Source organism: Moschus berezovskii, chromosome 3 (assembly GCF_049115385.1).
Source record: "Moschus berezovskii isolate FMDL1 chromosome 3, NW_MosBer_1.0, whole genome shotgun sequence".
NCBI lineage: Eukaryota > Metazoa > Chordata > Mammalia > Artiodactyla > Moschidae > Moschus > Moschus berezovskii.
In genome coordinates, this window is record NC_142462.1 from 104,026,771 (window position 1) to 104,053,196 (window position 26,426).

General features: G+C 48.6%; 1 protein-coding gene across 1 annotated transcript; it reads left to right on the forward strand.

Annotated features, from left to right (window-relative positions):
• Positions 1–378: 378 nt before the first annotated feature.
• On the forward strand, positions 379–26,145 carry CPA5 (carboxypeptidase A5). Its single transcript, XM_088831863.1, has 13 exons — positions 379–424; positions 3,347–3,591; positions 4,279–4,361; positions 4,718–4,799; positions 6,530–6,664; positions 16,840–16,938; positions 17,514–17,615; positions 18,833–18,934; positions 19,281–19,391; positions 19,823–19,913; positions 23,161–23,360; positions 23,619–23,703; positions 24,192–26,145. Exons 1-13 carry the CDS (start codon positions 379–381, stop codon positions 24,377–24,379), a joined length of 1,569 nt encoding a protein of 522 aa, XP_088687989.1. The 3' UTR covers positions 24,380–26,145.
• The last annotated feature ends 281 nt before the right edge of the window (positions 26,146–26,426 follow it).

Genomic DNA, 26,426 nt, shown 5'->3' on the forward strand with positions numbered 1-26,426 from the left:
TTGAAAGTTAAAAATCTAGCAGATTGATTAAATTACAGATTAAGCTCAGCTGATGAGAGAATCAGTTAACTGGACTAAAGAAACAGTATTCAATGTAAGTAAATTATCCAGACTGTAGCCCAGTGAGATAATGAAATAGAAATATGATAGAAAGACTACATCTTAGAGGTTAGAATGAGAGCACAAAACATATACCTAATAAAATTCCAGAAGGTAATAAAGAGATTGGGTAAAAGCCAATGTTAAAAAGTATAATGACTGAAAAATTTATGAGAATAGTGGAAAGATAGCTATCCCCAGGTACAGGAATCCAATCTCAAGCAGGATAAACCAAAAGAAATTTGTACCTAGACACATTATTGTGTATCTGAAGAATACATGAAGATAAAACTACAGAACATCAAAGATAAAGAGGTCTCCAAAGGTAAGATCACATACTAAAGAACAGTAAATAGACTGATTGATTACCTTTTAACTGTGAAAGTGGAAACTAGAAGACCGTGGGATAATGTTTTCAATGTGTTGAGAGAAAAACTATAATTAACCTAGAATTTATACTCGGTGAGACTCTTCCAAGAATTAAAGCAAATAAAGAATTTTCAAACAAATAAAAACAGAGAGCTTTTTTTTTTCCACTAAAGGAAACATTTAAATATATACTTCAAGTAGGAGGAAAATGACCCTCCATACAAGGTATATTCTTCTAAGGAGGAAGATCAAGAACTCTATAGAGTTGAAAGACCTCTACTCTTCATGGAAAAAGAAGAAATACCTCTACTCTCATGGTTCTTGCTTTTACTTCTTTTGGGATCTGTGGATTCTTACTTTCATGCCAACCCAGTGAGGCATTAAGAAAAGTTGTCTTAAAAATATTTTATCTAGCATTTTACTTATTTCATTTGGGCAGGATTGGTCAGGTATATGGCAGGAGGTGAAAGTCCTTCTAATAACTTCTTTAGAGTAACTCTCCCTACATCTTCAGTCTATGTTACCTGTCCTTCTGGCACATTGTACCTTCCCCTTGTAACACATACATCAGCTATATTTTCACATTTATTTGTATGCTCTTTCAATTGTCTGCTGCTGCTGTGTTGCTTCAGTCGTGTCCGACTCTGTGCGACCCCATAGACGGCAGCCGACCAGGCTCCGCCGTCCCTGGGATTCTCCAGGCAAGAACACTGGAGTGGGTTGCCATTTCCTTCTCCAATGTGTGAAAGTGAAAGTGAAGTTGCTCAGTCATGTCCAACTAGTAGCAACCCCATGGACTGCAGCCCACCAGGCTCCTCTGTCCATGGGATTTTCTAGGCAAGAGTACTGGAGTGGCTTGCCAGTGCCTTCTCCGTTCAGTTGTCTACTTACCCCAATAGAAACATAAGGGCCAGATATGTATCACTCTGTTTCAAGTGCTTGGCCCATAGTAGGTATTCAATAAGCATCTATTGAGTAAATAGTGTCTAATTAATTAGACATTATCTAATATCTAATGTCTACAAATAAAAATTAATTAATGAGTAATTAATTTTGAGTGAGAAGCCGATGTTAGGTATTAAACACAGCTGTGTGTGTTTGCTTCAGATCCAGCTACAGAGTCAGTACTTAGGGCTGGTGAATTCCCACAGAACTGTGCTGACTTATAATACGGCAGTCATTAGCCACATGTGGCCATTTAAATTATTTAAATCAACTAAAGCTAATTAAAAATGGAAATTCCTCAGTCATGCGAGCCACTGGTGGTTATCCTACTGGATACTGCAGATGTAGAACATTTCCATTATCACAGAAAGTTCTATTGCACGTGCTGCCGTAGAATTCCCAGGAGTTCTTAGCTGTGCCTCTGTCTCTCTTTTGCTTTTGCTCTCCATCTCTCTCTCTTTCCCCACCCCTAAAGCAAGTGCAGGGGTTGTCTTATTATTAGTGACTTACAATGATGCTTTTGAACAGGAAGATGCTGGGTACTGTGGGTGACTAGTACCATCCCACTGCTTTTCTTTTAAATTCCTGAGCTATTGTTTACTAGTATATTCTTTTATTCCAAATTTCTACTGACGCTGAATGTTACTTGAGTAGAAAGCCTAATTGCTTTATTTTCTAGGTCCTTAAACTCTTTGCTAATGTTTCAGTCTGAGAGTTCTCAAAGCCAGGGTTCTAGGAGAGTTTGGCATGTCTGAACAGCTGAACTGCGAGATAATGGAGTAGGTCCGGCGGGGGTGTGGGAGCAGGGCATTCTCTCAATAAAAGAGCTCTCCTCTCTGCACACATGGCCGGTTAATTGGCCATTCTGGGAAAGCATGGATGGGGAGGGGGGCTTCTGAGAATCGCCGGTGACAGTTAAGTGGCCTTTTGTTGACGTCCTCTGCTGAACAACTTTGTTGGATTCAGTCTCTGCCTTTCCTCCACCTCCTGCAGATTTTCTGTTAGATTCATCATTTACCATTCAGGCATCATCTTTCACTTTCTCCTTCTAATATGACTGCTTTGTATGCTGGACTCTGCTTTATTCATACTGTTCCCAGACCATAAAGGGGGCTGTTTGGGGCTTCAGCAGACTGAGAAATTGACTCTGCTCGCTGTTGAGAGCTATAATAATGACTGCAGTGACCTTCATGTCTAGCAGAAAATGCACTGCCTATCCTGGCATAATGGTGACCACCTGAAGACAGAGAAAAGGGCCCCTTCACTGAATTCCTTCTCATAGAATAGACATTTCCTTTGCTCCTTGCTCCATTTTCTTCTCTCCCCTTCTCTCCACTGCACCGAGAGTCCTGACCTAAGATGCAGCTGTGACTAAGAGCTAATGCTTTGAGATAATAAGACATTCTATTTTGCAGGCTTTGCCGAGCCAATTCACCCAAGTTGTCTCATCTGATATCCCCCAGAAAACCCTGTGAGGTAGGGAGGGGAGATATTATTAACCCTATTTGACTGATGAGTAAATTGAGACTTAGAGAGACTAGGTCAGTTGCCCCAGATCTTTTAGACAGGAAGTGAGTACCCAGCTCTGTGTCTTAACCCGGTGTTGTTTCAATGGCGTCCACACCCTTATGTTCAAGGATGATATGTGTGAGTGGATGGGGAGGGAGAGGGAGCACAGAGAAGAGATTAGCAGGAGACTGGAAAGGAGAGATTTCCTTGGGCCTGTGACTTCTCTCAGCCTTTCTATGGAGATGGAGGATTTGATATTCACAAGGGGCCGGCCCAGTAAACCTCTGGGAAGGAAAGCAGCTAAAGGCCTTGATTTCCTCTTGCCCTCCCCCTGCCCCCCGCACCTTCCCAGGAGAGGACTCGCCTAGCAGTGGGGAGGGATGCCCCACCTCTGGAAGGCCTGACATGTGGGGGTCCCGTGCAGGGTCTCCCCAGAGAGAGTCTGACGCACGTTCTCTGCCGGGGCCGACGGCTTTCAGGTGCTCTGCTGTCCTGAGGCCTGGCCATGCCTGTGTGTGGGGAAAACCCCTGAGGTTCGCCTGGAGGAAGAAGCATGCAGAGTTCCCCTGGAGCAGGCATGGTTCGCAGGTTGTCCCCTGTGGGCAGGCGGACACTCCTGGTCTGCAGCTTTATCCTGGCAGCAGCTTTGGGCCAGATGAATTTCACAGGGTGAGTGGCTGCTCCTTAGTGGTAAAGAGGATTGCCGGGAGCCAGGAGACTTGGTGGCCCAGCGGGACCTGATCAGGGCAGAGGGATTCAGGATTTCATTTCCCATCCTGAACCCACTTCTTACTCCTTCACCTCCCAATTTCACATGTGAAGGCAGGCCGCGCAGGTGTCTTATTATTCCTCCCCAAATCTAGAGTTCTTAGTCTGAGTGAATCCCAAGAATCAAGAATCCCCTGAAACCATGTGTAAAATGTTGTGTGTGTCTACTTTTCTCCAGTGTTCATAACTTTCCTCTGACTCTTAAAGAAGTCATAACCCCCAAAGACTATGTGTTCCTAATGTGTGGATGTGGTATTGTCCTCCTTTGAGTAAAATTAAGTATGAATATTACATCCCAGGCCCTCTACAGACATGATATCTCAGCCTTCCAAAGGTCCCGCAAAGTGAGCGCTCAGTAGTATTTCCGTAGTGGAGAAGAGGAGACGCAAGCTTGGAGAGGGCGGGGTTCATCATCCAGGGTATCAGAGCCAGTCAGGGAGGGAGTCATGGCCATCCCTGGCTCAGACCCCAGAGGTCACACTGCAGGCTGCTCAGTTACTCCGGTTCCCACCCCCTCCAGGGGGATGGGAAGGGGCTCAGCTTCCCACCGTGAGATAGGGTGAGATTCATCTCTTCCATGTCCTCCAGCTCTTAGGAGAAGGCAGCGAGGCACAGGGTTGCGGCAGACGTGGCCTGGATCCTTGTATGAAGAGTACATGGGGCCACTCTCGGTACCTCGACTCCCTGCATCTATTCCTTTCTCTTCTGCATTCCTTTTTTCCTTCCTCCCTTCTCCACTGCCATGTTCCTTACCTGTCCTGTTTCCCCTGTCTTGGCATTGGGTTTGTCAGCAGCACTGACAGGCTTTACTGAGTCCCCAGGCAGTCTATCTTTGGGTCTGGAGAGACCCCTTGGCCTCAGGCTAAAGGAGTTTGGAGCTTCCCAGAGCTACAGGTCCTTCTGCTCAGGGGTCCTCTCGCCTTTCAGCTATCCTGCAGGTTCTCTTTTCCCCTCTGCGTCCTCCAGGCAGCACAGCCTTTCAGGAACCCCTCTGAGAAGCTCCCTCGGTCCCCTCTGTGTCTTTCAGTGACCAGGTTCTTCGAATCCTGGCTAAAAATGAGAAGCAGCTTTCACTTCTCAGGGATCTGGAAGGCCTGAAGCCCCAGAAGGTGAGGAATCCGCGGGGCGTGGGGCCAAGTCCTCTTCTCTCTCGCAGTGGCCTGCACCCTCGGTTCCCTGTCCCATTCCCTCCATCCCAAACCTGGCCCTCCGGGTGTGCCTGCCAGAGATGACAGCACTGGGGGAGAATCAAGTGTGGCTTCTCTTCAGGAGAGACTGGGAACACTGGCCCAGAAGGTGGGGCAGCCCTGCTTAGCTTTCCCCTCTGCCCTGTAAGGGAGGGCTGCTCTGAAAATGGCTGGAAGGTCCTAAAGCCACACGCGAGGTGCATGAGTCTCTGGGTGGGATGCCATGCCGCATGCACTGGACACATCTGCTTACTGACTGAAATGGCTTAGCTTGGCAAACCTGTTTTATTTGGGCTTGTCCCTCAGCCTGAGCCCTGGTTTCTGAGAACGTGTGTCCTCCACAAGTATTCCACTAGGCAAGATGTTTTCTTCAATATAGGAGGGTTTGGTCTGAGGGCTGTTGAAACAACCATATATTTCTGGATGTGCCCCAAAGCCCACCATCCTATTTGTGTGAATGCCCCTATCAACCGAGACTCAGAACACTTTACAATAATTCTCTCCATTTTACAAACTGAAAATCGGACAGCACAGGGCTCCAGATTGGGCCTCTCCTACCCAAAAGCCTCTTGATGAAAGTGAAAGAGGAGAGTGAAAAGGTTGGCTTGAAGCTCAACATTCAGAAAACAAAGATCATGGCATCTGGTCCCATCACTTCATGGGAAATAGATGGAAAAACAGTGGAAACAGTGTCAGACTTTATTTTTTTGGGCTCCAAAATCACTGCAGATGCTGATTGCAGCCAGGAAATTAAAAGACGCTTGCTCCTTGGAAGGAAAGTTATGAACAACCTTGATAGTATATTAAAAAGCAGAGACATTACTTTGCCAACCAAGGTCCGTCTAGTCAAGGCAATGGTTTTTCCCGTGGTCATGTATGGATGTAAGAGTTGGACTGTGAAGAAAGCTGATCGCCGAAGAATCGATGCTTTTGAACTGTGGTGTTGGAGAAGACTCTTGAGGGTCCCTTATACTGCAAGGAGATCCAACCAGTCCATTCTAGAGGAGATCAATCCTGGGTGTTCATTGGAAGGACTGATGCTAAAGCTGAAACTGCAATACTTTGGCCACCTCATGTGAAGAGTTGACTCACTGGAAAAGACTCTGATGCTGGGAAAGGTTGGGGGCGGGAGGAGAAGGGGACGACGGAGAATGAGATGGCTGGATGGCATCACCGACTCTGTGGACATGAGTTTGAGTGAACTCCGGGAGTTGGTGATGGACAGGGAGGCCTGGTGTGCTGTGATTCATGGGGTCGCAGAGAGTCGGACACGACTGAGTGACTGAACTGAACTGAACTGAACCCCTTTGGGGCTTGGGGGCAGTGATGTCTCTCTCATCTCCCCAGTGTTCTTGATCATGTGAATGTCCCAGATGATAAGCCATCTCACCTTTAGAAAACTATTGTGGGCTCTTTGGATCTGGGTGAAGTTACATGGAGTGAGTGAGGCTGGGAGACAAAGGTGCTTAGCATTAGGGAAGCAAACTCCATGACCTGGGGATTTTGTTTGTCTCCATCTTTCTGCTCTGTCTTAGGGGTTTCATTTTGGAACTGGTGCCTTTTCAACTGTATAAGAGAAGATCATTGGTTCTCTGGGTGCCTGCAGAACGTGTCATACACATGCCTATTGTTTTTTCTCCTTTGTGACCAAGGTGGACTTCTGGCGCGGCCCAGCCAGGCCCAGCCTCCCTGTGGACATGAGGGTTCCCTTCTCTGAATTGAAAGACGTCAAAGCTTACCTGGAGTCTCATGGCCTTGCTTACAACATCATGATAAAGGACATCCAGGTGAGGTCTTGCCGCAGCGCTGAGGCTGGGGGTCTCACCTTCACATCCCTTGCAGGTTTGGGCCCAACCTGGAGAAAAAACACCCAAGGCTAAAATGGATGTTTTCTTGCTGGAGTTTCATCTGCATTTTTGTGAACCTTCCAGGAAAGGAATGAAACTTCACACTAGTCAAAGAAAATTTAAATCTAAGAAAGATCTTTCTAAAAAATTTAAATTTAAGAAAAATCTAAGAAAGAGTTCATAATGCACAGTGTGGTAATGTCAGGGTAGCTTGTGGAGTCCTCTTCAATGAAAAAAATTTTTTTTAAACTTTATACAGTTTTAAAGGTTGCTTTCCACTTATAGTTATTACAAAACTTATTGGCTGTATTCCTTGTACACCACATCGCAGGGCCTATCTTACGCTCACAGTCTGTGCTCCCCACTCCTCTGCCTCTGTCTTCTCCCCTTGCACTCCACTAGCTAACCACCAGTTTGTTCTCTAGATCTGCAAGTCTCTCTTTTGTTATATTCACTAGTGTGTTGTGTTTTTAAGAGTTCTCTTATGGAGGAATCTGTAGTTCATGGCAAAGGAGAAGACAGGGAGAAGGGAGACAGGAGGGAGTAGCTCAGGTCTCTCCTAGGCACTGAGGGCAGGGAGGGCTCTTCTGGACTGCTCCCTTTGCTTTTCGGACTGCTCCTTCCTATCCCTGTGTGTCTCACCCGTTAGATAGCAGGGAATTCCTTCACTCCAGAGAAGCAGGAAGAGGTGAGTGAAGCCGCTCCTGTGAACCCTGCTGTGGTTCCCTTCCTGCTGCTCCAATGCCGGCTCTCAGTACCAGGCGTCTCTCCTGGGCAGGACTCTCCCAGAACAACTCTGGGAGAAATGACTACAGACCTGCCCTTGGTTAGGGTGAAGGGAGACTTCATTCCAGGCATCCCATTCTCTCCCCACCCTCACTTGTTGCTGCGTCTTAACGGCATCTTTTCTGAACATCATGAAATTCTGTTTTAGTTGATCTGTCTTCCAGAATACCCCCAAGGAGCCTGTTTCCTAAAATGATTCTTTTGGGGCATCACTGGGTTAGACCTCTCTGGCTGCACCCCTCTGCAGATGCTGTTGTGTACCTGTAGATTTGTATACACATAGGTTCCTGCCCAGCATGTTGTGCTGCCACTAGTCTCCTCTACCGGCTCTGAGTGTGGGAACACACAGTCCCCGGAGTGCACACACTCACCCCCTGCCAGGGGATAAACGCATTAGGTGTATTCCTTTTCATGCAAGCACAGGACTGGGGCACTGTGGTCCAATCAAAGACCTTTCCTCCTCCTCAGGCACATCTGTTTCCTGCTCAACATATGGGAGTAGGCTCTTTGCCCAATTAAATCCCCCACAAACAAAAATGGGGAAACTCCCATAGACAAGAGAGGCTACCACATCAAAAAATTCAGTGCTCAATTCTCATTTTTCACCCATGCCTGCATTTCAAAGTTTGCATTTCCCTGCATCTGCCCTGCCCTGGAGATTGCAGGATTTGGCAAACAGACTTGAAGAGGTCTCTAAAATTTTCCTGTTGATTTCTGTGTATCAGGAGAGGCCTCAGAGGCACCTGGGAGTCTCCCTGCATCACTGGCTCCTCTGGGGCTATCCTCTCCTGTCACCCCCAGCCTTGGATTCCCTTTAAGGATAGGGAAAGGGGAACTTTTCAGTAGAATGCCCTGGACTCTGGGCGCTAACCCAGTCAGGCAGGATTTTCACCAGCAACTTGCTCTGTCTGCAATGCATCAAGCTCTGATTGTCATACTTGAGATCACCTTTTGGCTTCCAGAAAGCTGGGGCTGGGGGGAGGCTGCTGTGTTGAGTTGATTTGTGGTGATGATGGGGGAAGGTGTCCATGAGGAGGGAAACTCAGAGGCGTTAACAGGAGGGAAGGGCTTTGCACCACTCAGGTTGCTGGCCTCCAGTCTTCTGTTTTAGTTATTCACGCGCAGGCCCGATTGCTTTCTGTCTTCTGGATCTTCTCACCCCAGGGTTTGGTATAATGTCTCCTTTACGGGACCCTCAGTAACTGTGTGCTGAACGAATTGCTCTATTGGCAGGTTCAGGAAAAGCGTGCCCAGAGAGACCTGATTGATATATTGGTCTTTGTCTCAAGAGTCCCTGCCCCAAGCCCCTCAAGGTATAGAATCATTTGCCTTATCTATCTTTATACCCCAGCATCTACCATAGGGCCTGCCATTTAGGTAGGACTTAGTAAATGGTTTCCCTGGTAGCTCAGCTGAAAAGAATCCACTTGCAATGCAGGAGACCCCAGTTCGATTCCTGGGTTGGGAAGATCCTTTGGAGAAGGGATAGGCTACCCACTCCAGTATTCTTGGGCTTCCCTGGTGGATCAGACAATAAAGAATCTGCCTGCAATGTGGGAGACCTGGGTTCAATCCCTGGTTTGGGAAGATCCCCTGGAGGAGTGCATGGCAACCCAATCCAGTATTCTTGCCTGGAGAATCCCATAGATAGAGGAGCCTGGTGGGCTACCGTCCATGGGGTTGCAAAGAGTCGGACATGACTGAGTGACTAAGCACAGCACAGCACTAGTAAATGTTACTTCACTTAATGGTTGTGAGAAGGAAAGGAAAGAGGGTGTGTTTGCTGGTTAGTACTAGGCTGAGAGAAAGTGTGAAAAACCTTGATCCCAGCTTTCACCTCGGCCAGAGATACTGGAGATTTTTGAGGAAGGGAAGTGCCCCCTACTCCCTCCTGTCTTGTGATCAGAAAGATGCTTGAGATAGACTAGGTGCATTCATTCATTCCACCCACAGATACAGAGATGCCAACTGTGTGCTGGGTATTAGGCAAGGCACTGGAAAAACAAAGATAAAGAAATCCAGTCCCTGTATCCAGGGGAGCTGGAGTGCTGTGGGGGTGGGGAAGCGGAGGGGAGTAAATCAGTGATTACAATGGAGTGGATGATGCGCTGATGGAGTGGAGCAGGTTGCTATGGGAGCGAGTACAAGAGGCACTGCATGGTCGCTCTGAGGCTCTGAGAAGGCGGCAATTACGGTGTGGCTGAAGAGCAGGAGAAGGGAGGGCCGGGGAGGGAAGGGGCCCATGATTGGCAATGAGGCCAGACCGGAGCACAAAGGGCACCCTCCACCAGGTGAAAAGGTCGAGAGAAAATCCCAAAAACCATGGGGGAGCCTACGGAGGGCTCTGACACGATCAAATTTGCATTTAAGAAAAACCCTTCTGACAGTGACAATGTTGACAGTGTAGAGTTGGGGACAGGAGCAGGGAGAGACTGACAGGCAGGAGGGTGGTGAGGAAATTGCAGTGGGCCAGGAGAGAAATTATCTGATTCTGAGTGAGCTCTATTTGCATTTAATTTTTCTTCACCTCCTCATTCTTTTTAGCCCTTTGGTTTTTTTTCTTTTTTTTTTTTCCCTGGGATGAGTCACCATGGAAAGGCTTCACTTGAGCAATCAGCTCTGTGGATTTTAATGGCTTTTTTTCTGATTACAAAATTAATAAATATTCATGGTAGATAATTCGGAAAATAGGGGAAAGCACAAAGGAGAAAACAAAAATCACCCATGCTCTGAGCATGCTCTAGAGTAAAATACAATTTAGTGTCAATACTGCTTGGCCAATTTTCCCCTCTCTCCTGGATCATTCCCATTAGCATACAAATATACAGTTATTTCTCTCATCTTAAAAAGGTCCTCTCTTGATCCCTTCCCCCAACCTCCAACTATCACCCCACTTCTCTTATTCCAAGAGCAGAACTCCAGGAAATGTTGACTTTACATGTCATCTTCATCCCTCTTCTTGGGTAAACTGTTCATCTCAGCCTTCACCCCAATTGTCACACACAGCATCACACACAGCTCCCACGTTCCCTCAGCAGTCAGCTCTGAGTGTGCATTGTTCTTCCACCTTTTAGCCCGACCCAACACTCTCTTCTATCTGGACTTCCGGAACATTGCATTCTCCTGGGTCGTCCTATCTTACTGGCTGCTCCTCTGCACGTTGTTCTCCTGTTTCCCAGCTCTGTCCTTCAACCTCTTCTCTGTCCCCTCATCCAGGATCATGGAATTGAATACGTTCCACCTCCTGAGCATTCCCACGTTGGTAGCTCCAGCCAGCCTCTCATATCCAATGTGAACTCCAGGTTCACATCTCTGACCATCTACTTGGCATTTCTACCTGCGTGTCTAACGGGCATCTCTCAGACTTCACAGGTGCAAACCCAGTTCCCCTGGCCTGCTCCTCCACAGCCTCCCCCAGTGCAGCAAATGGCAATGCTGTCCTCTCGTCCCTCAGACAAGAAACCTGGAGTCATCCTTGACTCTTTTTATCACATCCCCCAGACAGTTCTTCAGTTCAGTTCAGTTCAGTCACTCGGTCGTGTCCAACTCTTTGCGACCCCATGGACTGCAGCACACCAGGCCTCCCTGTCCATCACCAACTCCCAGAGTTTACTCAAACTCATGTCAATTGAGTCGGTGATGCCAGCCAGCCATCTCATCCCCTGTCGTCCCCTTCTCCTCTCGCCTTCAATCTTTCCCAACACCACAGTTCAAAAGCATCAGTTCTTCGGTGCTCAGCTTTCTTTATAGTCCAACTCTCACATCCATACATGACTACTGGGAAAACCATAGCCTTGACTAGACGGACCTCTGTTGGCAAGGTAATATCTCTGCTTTCTAATATGCTGTCTAGGTTGGTCATAACTTTCCTTCCAAGGAGTAAGCGTCTTTTTATTTCATGGCTGTAGTCACCATCTGCAGTGATTTTGAAGCCCCCAAAAATAAAGTCTGTCACTGTTTCCACTGTTTCTCCTTCTATTTGCAATGAAGTGATGGGACTGGATGCCATGATCTTAGTTTTCTGAATGTTGAGCTTCAAGCCAACCTTTTCACTCTCCTCTTTCACTTTCATCAAGAGACTCTTTAGTTCCTCTTCACTTTCTGCCATAAGGGTGGTGTCATCTGCATATCTGAGGTTATTGATATTTTCCCGGCAATCTTGATTCCAGCTTGTGCTTCTTCCAGCCCAGCGTTTCTCATGATGTACTCTGCATATAAGTTAAATAAGCAGGGTGACAATATACAGCCTTGACATACTCCTTTTCCTATTTGGAACCAGTCTGTTGTTCCATGTCCAGTTCTAACTGTTGCTTCCTGACCTGCATACAGATTTCTCAAGAGGCAGGTCAGGTAGTCTGTCCCACAGACAGTCCATTAGCAAATCCTATCAGTCCGCCCTTCTGATAATGAGATGTAGAGAGATGTATCTTGCAAATCCTATGCCAGCACCATGGGTCAACACCCCATCAGCCCTCACCTGGATTATTCTAGTAGTTTCCTAACTGTTCTCCATGATTCCAACCTTGCCTCCTTATTGCCTAGTCTCAACACAGCAGTCAGAGGTGTTCTTTAAAAGTATGCAAGTCCTGTTATATCAGTCCTCTGCAGAAAACCCTCCATGTCTCCCCACCTCATTCAGAGTAAAAGCCAAAGTCCTTAAAACTGCTATAAGGCTCTACATGATCCATGTGCTGCCCTGCACTGCTGACTCTTGCTCACTCTGCTCCAGACACCAGCACCTTCTTGACATTCCTCCAGCTTGCCTGAGCTATCCTTGCCTCAACACCTTTGGCTAGGATCATACCTCAGGGCCTTTGCACTTGCTGACCCTATATTGCTGGAATGCTGATTCTGCAAATATCAGCATGTGGCTCACCGCTTTCAAAACTTGACTCACATGTCAACTTTCCACCTTATGTTAAGTTGTACCCTTCTCCCACATTCCCCCAGTTCCCTCCCTCACTTTTTTCTTGGCACCTGTGGCCTTCTAATATCCTATGTGGTTCGCTTCTTTGTCTTGTTTGTCGTTTGTCTCCCCTACCAGACTGTAGGGCTCCATGAGGGCCGGCAGCTTTGTTTTGTTGACTGCTGTGTCTTTAGTGCTCATTGTGTGCTTCGCAGACATTACTCTGCTGCATGTGTGTGCGTGCTAAGTCACTTCAGTCATGTCTCACTCATGGCGACCTCATGGACTGTAGCCCTCCTCTGTCCATGGGATTCTCCAGGCAAGAGTACTGTAGTGGGTTGCTATGCAATCCTCCAGGTGGTCTTCCCAACCCAGGGATCAAACCTGAGTCTCCTATACCTCCTGCACTGGCAGCTAGATTCTTTACCACTAGCACCACCTGGGAAGCCCAGTCCGCTGAATAGAAGAGATTAAAATGTGGAAATTGTATTGGCTGGGGCTGGAGTGGGTGGCAGCTCTAAGGAGGAGAGAAGGACAGGAATAGGTGAGAAAAGGAAGGGATCATGGGCAAGCCCCTGAGGGAGAGGCAGAGGCTGGCTGCCTGGGGGTGAGGGTTGAAGAGGGTCCAGGGGGTGGGGAGACAGGGATAGAAGGGCCAGCCCCTCTGTTGGTCCTGCGGATGGCAGGGGCAGGGACTATCTGACTCACCCAAGTGACCACTAATGGTCCACTTACTGTCCAAGTCCTGCAGACACCAGGTTTCTGGAGGAGCCTAGGTTTCCTGGTCGTGCCCTGTAATGACTGTTCCACCGCAGAGTCCTGGAGTCACCTTGAGAGTTACTGTTGTCCTGCTGCTGTCCCTCGTCATCATAGCTAGCATTTACTGCACGCTAGGCAATGTTCGAAGCAGTTTACATGTATTCACCCTTCTAATCCTCACAGGGACACTTCAAGTATGTGTGAAAGTACATGATAACATGATCTCCATGTTATGAAAGCTCAGAAGAATCCATAATTTGGAGACCAGGGTACAGAGAACTTAGTCATTTGCCCAAATCAATGACAACAAAGGATTTAATCTGAGATAGCCTGACTCCAGGCCCTGGACTCTTTACTCTTATGCCATCTGCCTCCTCCATGGGTGTCACTGTTGTTCATATGGTGTTTTAACTTTGCCTTTAGGACAGGGAAGCCCCAATTCAGTCTTGACTTCCAAAGGATTCATTCTAACAACCCCAGATCTGTACCCTCCCAGCCCCACACCCCGGCATAGGCATGGACTGTGGTTGCCGCCAGCCACACAGCTACCACTGCAGATGTTAGGCCTGCAGAGGAGGTCAGGGGTGGGTGAGGAGAAGTGACTGCTGTCCTCACAGAGCCGTGTTAGAGCTGTTTGCTGTCCCCCACCCGCTTCCGGGGAGCTGCTTCCATTTCACGTCCGTGGTTGGAGAGAGCTGTGAATGCAGATTCCTTTCAGGTGTCATTTTCACCTTTGGGGACCTCAGTCTGCTCCCCGCCCCACCCGCCCACCCCCATCTTGGAGGTGCAGTTTTTAATGTCCCCATCCTTCCTTACTCCTGTCATAAATTAATTTACACCAAGGTACTACTTTTTCTGTCAGGTTATGGCTTCCAGGGAAGCAAATGGCTTACTTCTGAGTCTCTTTTTTTTCTCCAAGAAGCCTGACAGGGCTGTGGTGAGACGACACTGCATTCTTAGATCTCCCGTCCCCTTCCTTCCCTTCCCTCAGCCCTGTGAAGGGAGCAAACATCTGTGTGTTTTTCAGGCCAGGACAGATTCATGTTCCTGGAATCCAGGGCCCAGCTGTGAGGGCTGAGCATTTCCAATTTGTAAGCGGGTGTCACATCCATTCACAAGGCTGTGAGGGTGTTTGGAAAATTATTTGCAGTTGGGTGCTGACTTCCCATTTGCCTCCAAGCTGTTGTGTAGAACAAAGGACAACCTTGTGGGTACTCTCTTCCTGTGGGTGTCCCTGGGCTGTGTAGAAAGAACCGGCTCCTCCAGCCCTATCTGCTCTCTCCTCCATCTGCATCCACCACTGCCACCCTAGGAAGTTGGTCCTTTAACTTCACGGCGGTGGGACCAGCATGGGACAGAACCAGCTTTGACTCCGGGTATGTCGGCCCAACTTGCTCTTTCTGCAGCTGCTCACTGCAGCTGGTCGTGCCTGGCCCATGGTGACGGGCACACATTGGTCATGGGGGCTGCTGAGATTTCCGTCGATTTTCTGGGAAGAAGACAAATTTCCTTTGTGAGGACTTCCCAGGATGGTGCTTGTGCCAGTGAGGATCAGGGCTCCTCCAGTCGTCTCTCTCTCAAAGAAGCAATCCCTGCTTTGCCCAAGTGGGAACATCCCCAGCCCAGCCAGTTTAGCTAGAAAACATCACAGTTATAAATGCCACATGTGTAGTTGGTGCTCAAAAAGAAATGAGCCCCCAAGCTTTGATTTCCACTCCCATTTTAAAATTTGTGATTTGAAGATTGTAAGTTAAGAGGGGGAGTGGGGTGAGAGTGTCACCGGTAGTGACCTCGGCCTCAGCAGGTGGGGGTGGAGAGGGGCTGTCTTCTAGCCCTGGGACTGGAGACTCCATGGATGGCTGCTCTTTCATTTTTAGACACTGGGGAATTTTTGCCTTTTGTTTTAGTATTTATTCATTTAGAAGATTTTACTTATTGAAGTAATATGAGCACGTTGCCAAAAATGTAAAAATAGAGAAAAGGAAAAATTGCTTAAAATCACAAGCTTTCTATCCTAACAATCACGTTAGCATTTGGGTAAAATATTTTGGCATTTTACTGTCTTGTTTTCCTATGCTTGGGGTATTGCCTTTTCATTATTTTAAAGCACTTTTAAATTATAAGAATAGTATGATGGACTTCTCACGTGTTGTTAATATTTTATACATGTGCTTTCTCTTTCTCCCTCTATGTACACACACACACATCTATGTGTGTATGTATGTGTGTGTGATTCTTATTTGCCTTTAATTTTGCTAAAGGCCTTAAGGGACATAGTGCTAGAAACTAGGATATCTGGATTTTTATCTCATCTCTGTCCCTTGTTAGCTTTGCTGTTAAGTCTGTTTATCTCTCTAATTTGCTTTATCTCTAAAACATGAATAGTTAATTCTTGCCCTGTCATCAGGTCATAAGATCAACTGAGATGATGAGTATTAAGATGCTTGGTAAACTAAAAGGCCCTGGCCTGAAGCAAGGCATCATCAGGATTTACTTGTGACCCAGAGGTGCACGGACTTTCCCAGTGGCTCAGTGGTAAAGAATCTGCCTGCCATTGCAGGAGACACAGGTTCAATCCCTGGGTGGAGAAGTTCCCTTGGAGAAGAAAATGGCAACCCACTCCACTGTTCTTGCCCGGGAAATCCCGTGGACCCAGGAGCCTGGTGGGCTACAGTCCATGGGGTCGCAAAGTGTCAGACATGACTGAGTGACTAAACAGCCACAGAGGGACAAACCAGGGTGACTTTGGGTTGAGGGCCTTTGCTTTGCCTTTTGTTGCAAAAAGGCCCAGACCCCTCCCATGCTGTAGTCATCGCTGAGTCCTGGGGTGTCTTTGTCCCTGGGTGACAATGTAAGGGTATGAGTTTAGGATGAAGGGCACTTGCCCATTTCACTGACTCCAAAAGTGGGGAAAATGCACCAGGATGATGTGGGAGATCAATTCAGCTCAAGCATTGTATGGCCCTCTTTGAGGGAAGTACCACAGAAGGACTGAATGCCGGCTCCCAGTTGTCACTCAAGTAAGGATGCTGCTTTGGCTCCTCTGTACTTGTGTTTAAGAGGCAGTTAAAATGGTGAGGGAAAGACTATTGGCACATTAGGTAAAATGATTTGGACAGGCTGTTCAAATGGCTTGGATGTCAACTGTCAGGGCTACTTTCTGGAGTCGAGTGCATGATGTGGGTCAGGTGAGCCCTCTGCTCTCCCAGGGGTCAGTGTACATAGTTCAGTTTGGGCTTTCTCTCAACAGAGTGTTCACAGAGGGTGGAAGCAACGTTGGCAGCAGCCCATGAGTATCTTTTCCAAAGCACTTTGCTATCTGTTATTACATTTTATCATATTGAAATGGGCAAGGCAATCCCGATTTTCAAGCTGAGAAAACCAAGGTTAAGGTTCCACAGCAAGTTAGTGGCAGTGGCAGACTTAGGACCACATTCTCCAGACTCCTGGTTCTGTGCTTATTTGGGAAAAGGCAGGACGAATGCCAGCTTGCCAAGCAGAAGAGTCACCCAGCAACCTGGTGTCTCCTGTGGCACAGCTCACACTCATGCGGCTCATTCTGCTAGTCGACGCTTTCTTTGTGCAGCCAGCTGAGGCAGGGCCCACAAGTGACATGCCTGGCCCAGCCTCCCCTTCCCTTCCAGTATGTGCTTCTGTCCCCCAGGTGCTGCTGGACGAGGAGAGAGAAGCCATGGCGAAATCCCGCCGGTTGGAGCGAAGCACCAGTAGCTTCAGTTACTCCTCTTACCACACCCTGGAGGAGGTGGGTCTGCCCCATCAGGCTCTAGACTCTGCTGTCCTCTTGGACCTTCGGGTTGTCCAGACTCAGGGCTCTGGGGCTATAGGAGACTGTAAGCTGATGCCTAAAGAGCATAGAGCAGACACTGGGAGAAAGTTATTGATGTGTGAGATAAATAATCCTGTCTTCAAGAAGCTTAGAATCTAAAAGGGGCAGGATGACTAAAAACAACACTGCAAGGACTATGAGATCTGTAAGTGGATTGAAGGGGCCAATAAAATGGAAGTAAGAGAAAATTCCAACCAGAGAGAGCCTTGCCGGCTAACCCTAGGGGACTGAGTAGGCTCAGCACATGCTGCTCTTCCAGGCAAAGGCATAGTACTGCACGGAGGTGAAAAGTCTGGGAATCCAGGCTGACCACAGCTCCTGCCTTAGACCTGGAGGTAGTCTTTGATTTCTTCAGTTCTTTTAGATCCTCAAGGGAGGTGGGAAAGCATTAAAGAGGATGGTAGGATCAGGGAAGGAGAATATTCAGGGAGACCCTGAGGTTTGCTCCCTCCCCGCTTAACTGCTCATCTGAGAAATTTCATTCCTTTCAGATCTATACCTGGATTGACAACTTTGTAACTGAGCATTCAGATATTGTCTCAAAACTTCAGATTGGCCACAGCTTTGAAAATCGGTCCATCCTTGTTCTGAAGGTAAAAGCTGGGAGTGTTGACTGCTAGACTATACAGTGAGTGCCTCAGGCATAAGACTGAGCTCATGTGGGGTTGTGGCTGGGTGGGAGTCAACCAGTCTGTTTAGGGAGAGAGATGTGTACACTCCTGTCCTGAGGTGATGCACAAGCTTTGGGATGGTTGTGTTCAGGGACCCACTCCTTGTAGGTGTGGACAGTTGGCAGTGCAGTGACCTGGGCACGTCCTGGGTCAGGAATCTGGTGGGAGGTTTGTTAAGGAGATGGAACTGCAGAATGGCAGTCATCACCTTGAACTTGGGATGTGAGTATGAGTGAATCAGCATTCTTCCTATTAACTCAGCTGCTTCATCTGGTCAATGGGAAGAGAGGTACACAGAGGCCTCATGTACAAACAACTGAGGCCCTCTGGCTTAGGCAGCCCCACAGATAGGCCTGAGTCTATGAGGGGACCTTCTAGCCCTTCACAGAGTTCACTGGAAACAGGGTTCCAGTAAACTTGGTGGCATCAGAGCCCTTGGCCATGAAGGTGGCAGGATAGGTGGAATTGTGAAACATACCGGAAAACAATTCTTTGTATGTGCCCTGAAGGGCACTTGAGAGCGTGGATCACGCAGGTCATTTGACATGCAGCTCTCAGAGAAGACAGACTCTGCTGTCCTCAGAAGTGCCCTGGGGGACTCTTCTGAAGGGTCATTTGGCCTTGGCTAAGGTGGGACTTGACTTTACCTGTACCTGCTTTGATTTCTCATAAGGGCTGCCTGTGTTCTCTCTTTAATGTTATCTAAGATTTCACTACTCAGGGTGGTCCCTGGACCCACAGGAGCAGCATTTCTGAGAGTTTGTTAGAAATTACCAACTAATTACCACCTTCCAGATCTACTGCATCAGAATCTGCATTTTAGTAACATCCCTAGAGGGTTCACATACCCTTGAAAGTTTGAGAAGCACTAGTCTAAAACACTTGCAGACCTGGGCAATTCTGTGCTTCTGACTAGATCACTTTGACCCGCAAGAACATCACTGTGTTGCCAAGGTCCCCACATGTGTGCACTTTCCATGAGCTCCTACACATGTACCTGCACATCTGACCCCCCTCTCAGGAACAGGGAGCCACCCCGGGCACTGAAGATACATCTGGGGTCTCCTTCCAGGCAGTCTGGGGACAGCCCTGTAGTTGTTGTTGTTCAAACTTGTGTGGGGCCTGGTGCTTTTCCCCAGTTCAGCACTGGAGGTTCTCGGCGCCCGGCCATCTGGATTGATTCTGGAATACATTCCCGGGAGTGGATCACCCATGCCACCGGCATCTGGATTGCCAGGAAGGTCAGCATGGACCGTGGGGGCTGGGATGGGGTGGAGGGTTGGAGCTGCTCAACTATTTAAGGGCATCTCTAGTTGCAAACTTACTTGGTTCATCTGACTTGGGATGCTTCCTGCACATCTGCCCTGTGGAACAGCTGCCATGTGCTCTGGCCATTTGCAGCCCAAAGCCCCCACCTTCTAGTTGTTGAAAATCTGAGCCTTCGGTTCTGCACAAGAATGAACCTGATGACTTGATGCCATCCCTGCCTGTAGCCAGTGGCTGTACCGATGTCTTGCTCTGCTCTGGAGGAGAGCCTGCCAGGGCCTCCTGTCCCTCAGTCTATACCCACTCTGCCCTTTCTTGCAGATTGTCAGTGAATACGGCAAAGACCGCATTGTAACAGATATACTGAACGCCATGGACATCTTCCTGGAGATTGTCTCTAATCCCGATGGGTTTGCTTATACCCACAGCATGGTGAGAACACCAGAGAGGGAGGGGCTTAGGGATCAGGGGTCAGCTCTGGGGGGAATGGAGGAAAGAAAGGTCATGGTGGCTTTGGGATGCTCTGCTGAGGTTTCCTGGGGACAGACCCTTTGGGGGCTCCTTGCAGAGTCTCCGTGAGGCAGGTGGGCTGCTCAGGTGCTGTGGCTGCAACTGTTGCCCTCCAACTGCCCAGGGAAGTCCACTGTTATTTGGCTGTGCTCAAGCCTTTCACCATACCCCAGCTTTAACCACAAAGCATTTGATCTGCAGCCGTGGCTCAGTATGCCAGCCCCATCCTGCCCTAGATATTCCTTCCTTTCGTCCCTCCCTGTCCCACCAGACCCGCTTCCTAGACGAGGATGTCAGAGGCTCCCACCCAGAAAGGGCTCAGTGAATGAGTCACCTGCCCTGCACTTTTTCAGAACCGCTTGTGGCGGAAGAACAAGTCCAGCAGACCGGGAATCTTCTGCATTGGTGTGGATCTTAACAGGAACTGGAAGTCAGGCTTTGGAGGTACCTCAGTCTGCTGCACCCCGGGGGCAGGGCTGGAGAGAACTTGGCCCTTGGCACGTCTCCCACACAGTCAGATTATGTTGACGCATAACCGGGGAGGCAGAGCACTTAGCTAATGCGAGTGAGTCATGGCCAGGGACAGGCGGGCACATGCCTAGGATTGGCTGTGATATATGGGGAGAGGTTGCATATGTCTGTTAAATGTATACATATGCTAAGCCTTCGTGGGAAACAGCTCCTTGAATGGGGACTAACTGCAAGGATCAGATCCTAAATATGGCAGAGAAAGGCTTAAGGAGGTCCAAAGTTGTCTTGCTTGTTGTTAAAATCCCAGGATTTATGGTGCCCCTTGAATGTCTCTAGCCCTTCCTTGAAGGGAGTATGCCACAAGAAAATGTCTCAAAACTCATTCCCTGAGAACTGTGACCCGAATTTTGCCCTCTGGGGAGGCCGGGACAAAGGTTTAAATATAGAATAAGCTAGTTTCTTATTATCAACACTGACTTAAGCCTGGCTTTTATTTTCGGTCCAATTACTTTGTGACCCTGGGCTGTTGTGTATCCTCAGGGCCCTGTGATCCTAGGGAGGAGTGGGCAGCTTCCTCCTGAGTTCCCTTGGTATTCTTCCTTATTATCTCCCTTGCCATGCCAGGGGCATAAGGACCACATGGGGAAACTGAAACAGAGACCAGTGTGTGAACCCTGGGGATGCGGCAGCTTGATGGGTGAGATGCTGGGTCTAAAGTCTCCAAAGCAGAGGGTTGAATAGGCAAAGCCCTTGGCCTCCAGATGTGGCTGCCGCACTATACCAGGAGTCAGAGTTTAGCTCCACAGGAGACAGTGCTATTGAAAAAACAGATCTGCAGACATGTTTGTTGACTAACCCAACAAGGCAGAACGTTCTAGATCCAGATGCCCATTGTTTCGAAAATCTGGCTTCTTTGAATCTGTTCTGTGAAAATAAGGACAGCACTGAAGTCTACAGAGCAAAGCCATCAGCCCACAGTGTAGGGGTTGCCTGAGAATCTGGTTTGTGCTTGTAACTGCATGTGTAAGGAAACACAGTTGTGTAAAATTAGGCATTTCCATCTCCAAATAACCAGACACTTGTCCCAAGAAAGCATCCACATGGGCCCCTTAGAACTGGCTGAAGTGAGTGCCTATCTACCCTGAGACAGACTGGCTAGAAGAAAGACAAATTACCTCTTAAAGAAAATATCTTTTGTGGGTTTCACCGCAGGGGGGAAAAATCAGTATATACACAATGTGAAAAAAAAAAAAAAAAGTGTGGGGGGGGGAAAGCCCAGAGGGGACAAAAAGCTCCCATAATCCCACTGCTCAAAGATTACTGCTTTTAATAATTTACCATGTCCTTCCAGCGAGTTCCCCTTGCTACAAATTACATTTTTGAGAAGGAAAAATAAATAGCTAATGAATCCATTAGCAGGTACTTGTGAAACAGGCAGGCTCGTAGGACTTTGTGAACGTCAGAGAGAGGCAGGCAGCTAATTCCCATTTGGTCAGGGGAAGATTAGTTTATTCTGCTTAGCTCAAACCAGAACTAATGGCTTGAAGTGTTTCTCCATATTTGGGCAAAGCCACCTGGTCGTTGGCAGGGGAACCGCTTTCCATGCGTGGGCTGCAAACGCAGACAAAGCTTGCAGCCTCCCCCGCTCTGCTCATCTGTTGCTATTTGTCATTCATCAAGTGTAGCAGGTGCAGAAGCTCCCAGCAGACACAACAAACAGGGCCGCTGTTAGCTGGGCCAGCTCCAGCCCATCAGGCTGCTCCTACCCCTTCGTTCCCTGCAGGCACACCCCCTTCCAACCAGGGTCAGTCCTCACCCCTGGCGAGGTCGTGCAGACCAAGAGGGGATGTGCTTCCAGGTGACAGAATTGCCTCTGGGCCTGCCTGTGGCCAGAAATAGCGAGTATCTGGTTAGTGACTCAGGCGGGAAGATTTTGTTTATGACTTTATTATTGACTTAATTTGATTTCTGCATAATGAGTAATCTGTAGATCATCCTTCCCACCTATACCGCCCTCACCTGCACCCTTGGGGAGGACCTGTTTGCTGCAGTCCTAGAACAGCATCTGAACCGGTCCGTGGGCCAGCCACCTAGGTCTGCAGCCAGCTCACTGCCCTGGGGGTCAGGGGGGTGCTCTGGCATCCTCAGGAGGCTTCAGAAGTTGGGCGACCCCTGGCTTCTGACCGGTTTTCTGTGCAGTCATTTCAGGGAGGAGAAGTGAGAGCAGGGCCTGGGATGCTCCTTTGATGTGTTCCTAACCCCCAAATCTTGACCAGCCCAGCCTCGCCCTCCACCAACTGGCCACTGGGGAAGAGAGGAAACAGGAGAGGAAGAAAAGAGATGGGGAGCAAAGAATCTAGTAGGAGATGGGAACAAATGAAATTTGTGAGCAAAATAGAGGAACAGTTGCTCTTTGCCCTCCTTCCAACTTAGGTCCCCATTCAGAAGAATTTTCAAGGATTTTTTGCATCTGTGCTTCCCAGAGCAGTCTTAGGCAACTATGGTGATCTATTCTCACTTTTCCCAGCTCCAATTCCGTGCTGCCCTTGGGTTGGCACAGCTTGTGCAAACACTGTATCTGAGCACTCAGCTGACCCAAGTCTTCCCCATGGAAGTGGAGGGTCAGCAGAGAAGGGTCAGCTCACAGGGGTCACTGCTCATAGGGGAAGCCAGGTTGGAGACCTAGTGGCAACTGCTGAGGCAGGCCTGACTTTCTAATGGAACCACAGTCGGGACTTAACCAAAAGACAAGCTAAGAGAGCACTCTGCAGAGTTGCAGAGTTGTGGTGTGGCAACACTCCTCTGATGTATTAGACCAGGGTATGCAGCAGTAACAAGCATCCCACCAAGTCTCAGTGGCCTAACACAGTAAAAAATTTATTTTTCATGTATGTAAAGTCCACTGTGGGTAGGTGACTATCCTTGAAAGCTGTCTTCCATTGGTGACAGAGAGATCCATGACACTTCTCCATTTAGAGGGTTGTTTTTTTTTTTTCTTTAACCACATAGAAGAGAGTGTCAAGAAGTCATACTTGCTCTTAGCCTCAAACTAGAGGTGACACATCATTACTGCCCACATTCTCATTGGTCAAAAGTAGCCACATGACCTCAACCAAATTGCAAAGAAGGCTAGGATTAGAGAGGAATACAGAATATTTTGTGAGAGTCTTTCCCACGCCTGGGAATTTGAACCCTGTGGGTGCCTTTATTCTACTTCCAGGAAATGGTTCTAACAACAACCCCTGCTCAGAGACTTATCATGGGCCCTCCCCTCAGTCAGAGCCAGAAGTGGCTGCCGTCGTGGACTTTATTATGTCCCATGGGAACGTCAAGGCTCTGATCTCCATCCACAGCTACTCTCAGATGCTCATGTACCCCTATGGCCATTCTCTGGAGCCTGTTTCAAACCAGGAGGAGTTGGTGAGATTGGCTATTTAGGGCTTGGGGGAGGCATCCAGCAGACTCTCAGCTGGCCCCCTGGTAGGGAGCAGGGTGGGGGTGAGGGGCTTGTTCTCGCATGTGATCAAGTTCACAACTGGAGATGCTGTGCTTCCTTCCTGCAAGAGCCATCTACACATTCAACCTCTAAGACTCCTAAGTCCCTGGTTCTCAGCAGCTGGTGAGGGTGTGGGGGGGTGGGGACCCATTGCCTCTCACTCTCTGGATTGAATCTTGCAGTACCATCTTGCCAAGGATGCAGTGCAGGCCCTGTATGAGGTTCATGGGATCGAGTACATTTATGGCAGCATCAGCGCCACCCTCTGTGAGTAAGCCATCCCCTGGCTGCTGCTCCTGCAGGTGCCACATCCACCTGGGCTCAGGCAGGTGCAGGCTCTGCTGCCTGGCAGGCCTGGTTGGCCACAGGGCTGTGCCACAGACCCAGTGGGCAGGGCCAGAGCTGATTTCCACATCTGAGTACACGGGTGAATGGTGGTACCTACACCCAGGACCCACTTCTCTACAGCATTAATTAGTGCACAGCCCCTGATGGCTGGCTCACTGCGATGCCCCTTAGGTGTAAATATCCCAAGTCTGGTGGCCTCCAGGAGCTTTCATTTTGCTAGAGCAGAGCATGTACTGGGTGAGCAGGGTGTGGCCCAGGTTGAAGCCTGGGCCAGGAAGCTTGGTGTGTTCTGGGATGGGTGGGGGTTTGGCCTCCAAGGCCCACTGTCCTTGCAGAAAATCTCTGTACCTTGTGACCACACCCTGTTCTTCCTTTTGGGGGGCATTTCTTTGCCCTTTTGTCCCCAGATGTGGCCAGCGGGATCACAGTCGACTGGGCCTATGACAGTGGCATCAAGTATTCCTTCAGCTTTGAGCTCCGGGACACAGGGCGCTATGGCTTCCTGCTGCCAGCCGCACAGATCATCCCCACGGCCCAGGAGACGTGGATGGCCATTCGGACCATCATGGAGCACACGCTGCATCATCCCTACTGACAGCTCTGCTGAGGGAGAGCCAGAGGGGTGGTTTTCTTTTCCGAGGCCTGGGCTCCTCCTGAAACCCAAGTTACGGGTCCCTTCCCCATCCCTGCCCTGACTTCTTAGGAAATAAAAACAAATTTGAAGAGGCTGGGTAGCTTCTGGTGCTGGCTGCCACCCCTTTGAGCTCAGGAAGGGACAGGGGCCTTGAAAATGCCTCTTGGCCTCTGAGGTACCCAGGAGAAAGGCGAGACTAGCAGGAATTCCCTTTTCTCCTCTTACAATGGTCTCGGGGCCCCAAACAGATAACACACTCTTTGGAGCTACTAATATCCACATCATCCCTTTGGCACTTAAATATTAAGAGGACCCTGGAAGGGGCAGTGTTTGATCTGAAGGAGTGGATCTCCAGGGGTGGCTTTTCTGGCACCCTGAGTGAGAGGTGGGTACAGACAGGCAGCGTCCTCTTCCTGCCGCATTTCCCATACTGGGTAGGGAGGAGTTGCCCATTTTGGAGTGACCTGTTCAAAGTCCCCCATTTCGTCACCCCAATAACAAAAGTGAACAAGTCACTGGTTTGTGACCTACTCTTCCTGGGCACCCTCACAGGCTCCCTTGGTCTTGGGGGCAGAGTAGCAGCCAGTCAGAGCCAGCATAGCAAAGCACTGCACATCCAGGGAGAGAGGTCCTCTTTCTCCTCACCACAGTCATCGTGGTTGTCATGCACTGAGAAGTGAGTCCAGGCAAGGCCATTTACTAAGAAAGCACTTTATCTCAAGGAGAGATTCTAAGACACAAATGAGCTGCCTTCTCCCATCCTCAGGCTGCCTCGTACCTTTTGCGTTACCCCATCACTAAGGAGCAGGGATAGTGGGTCTGTTTGCCCTACCTTCAGGGGCAAGCAGGTACCCCCAAGAACAGGAGGTCAACTAGAGAGCTGAGTGGGCTTGTGTAAGTCTGAGGCAGAAAGCAAGACCTTCCTTTGCAAGGGCCAGACTTTTGTTATTGTTGTTGCTAAAGGATTGTGGGTACCAGAGAATGGATACATGTATGTGTATGGCTGAGTCACTCTGACGTGCAGCTGAAACTTTCACAACTCCAATATAAAATAAAAAGTTAAAACAGAATTGTGGGCACCGACGAATCAGCCCCTGCAGGACACAGTACAGGGTTTTACAGACAGGGAAGAATAGGGGGGATGGTGGGAATAAGAGCAAGTTCTGCTTCCCACCCAACCTGTAGAAGAAGACAGAAGCTGGCCCAGTTAGTGGAAAGAGAGCATCAGTGGTAATCAAAGCTCTAGGTATGGGCCATGTCCAATATGGTACCTGAGCCAAAGATTAACAGTGTCTGATCAGGGGGTCTGGACAGGTGATTAGAGGCAGCCATATGGCTGGGTACACATCAGTAATGCAGCTGTTGAGAGCTCTGAGCAAAGAAATGAGAAGGTTGGCATGTGAGAAGGCCTAAGGTAGAGGCAAGAAGGCTGAGCTGATGGGCCATGTGGTCAGTGGCCATGATGGCCTGGTGGGCATGCCTGTGTCCAGCGCCAGCTGTACCTAGATCATCTTCAGGAAAAAGGCCAGTGACAGAGGAGGAAAGAATCCTGGCTCGGGCTAGAGTTTCCCAAAAGAGACTTAAGTTTGTATGTGTGTGTGTGTGTGTGTGTGTTTTAAAGCTGGAAGTGGCCTAGAATTTCCATGCTGAATTTTTCTGCTATTAACAGAAACCCGAGGCTGTGGGCTGAGTTAATGTAAGCTATAGATAAATAAAGCAAGTCATACTTTTGCACACTGGAGTCTGTGATTATAACTTTTATGTCCTTTGCACAAATATTTTTATTTCAGCCTTGAGGGGAGGATATTCCTGGAGTATAGACTCATTAATAAGCTCAGATAAGGAGAGCGTGATTTGGAGAGGTTTTAAAGATCGTGAAAGGCCACACAGATTGAAAGTTGGAGATTTGAACTTGGGTTTGTCTAACTCCAAACCCACCATGTCACCATTTGTCTTAGTGTGGCCCGGGGCAGAATCTGTAGGGAGTCATTTAACATAAAGGTGGTTA

Excerpts from the sequence above, each read along its gene's own strand:
- CPA5 (XM_088831863.1), top strand. The coding sequence starts at position 379 with ATGAAGATAAAACTACAGAACATCAAAGATAAAGAGGTCTCCAAAG. Across the intron at positions 3,592-4,278 it reads GGCCAGATGAATTTCACAGG|CTCTTAGGAGAAGGCAGCGA; the intron begins GTGAGTGGCTGC and ends CATGTCCTCCAG. Across the intron at positions 4,800-6,529 it reads AAGGCCTGAAGCCCCAGAAG|GTGGACTTCTGGCGCGGCCC; the intron begins GTGAGGAATCCG and ends TTTGTGACCAAG.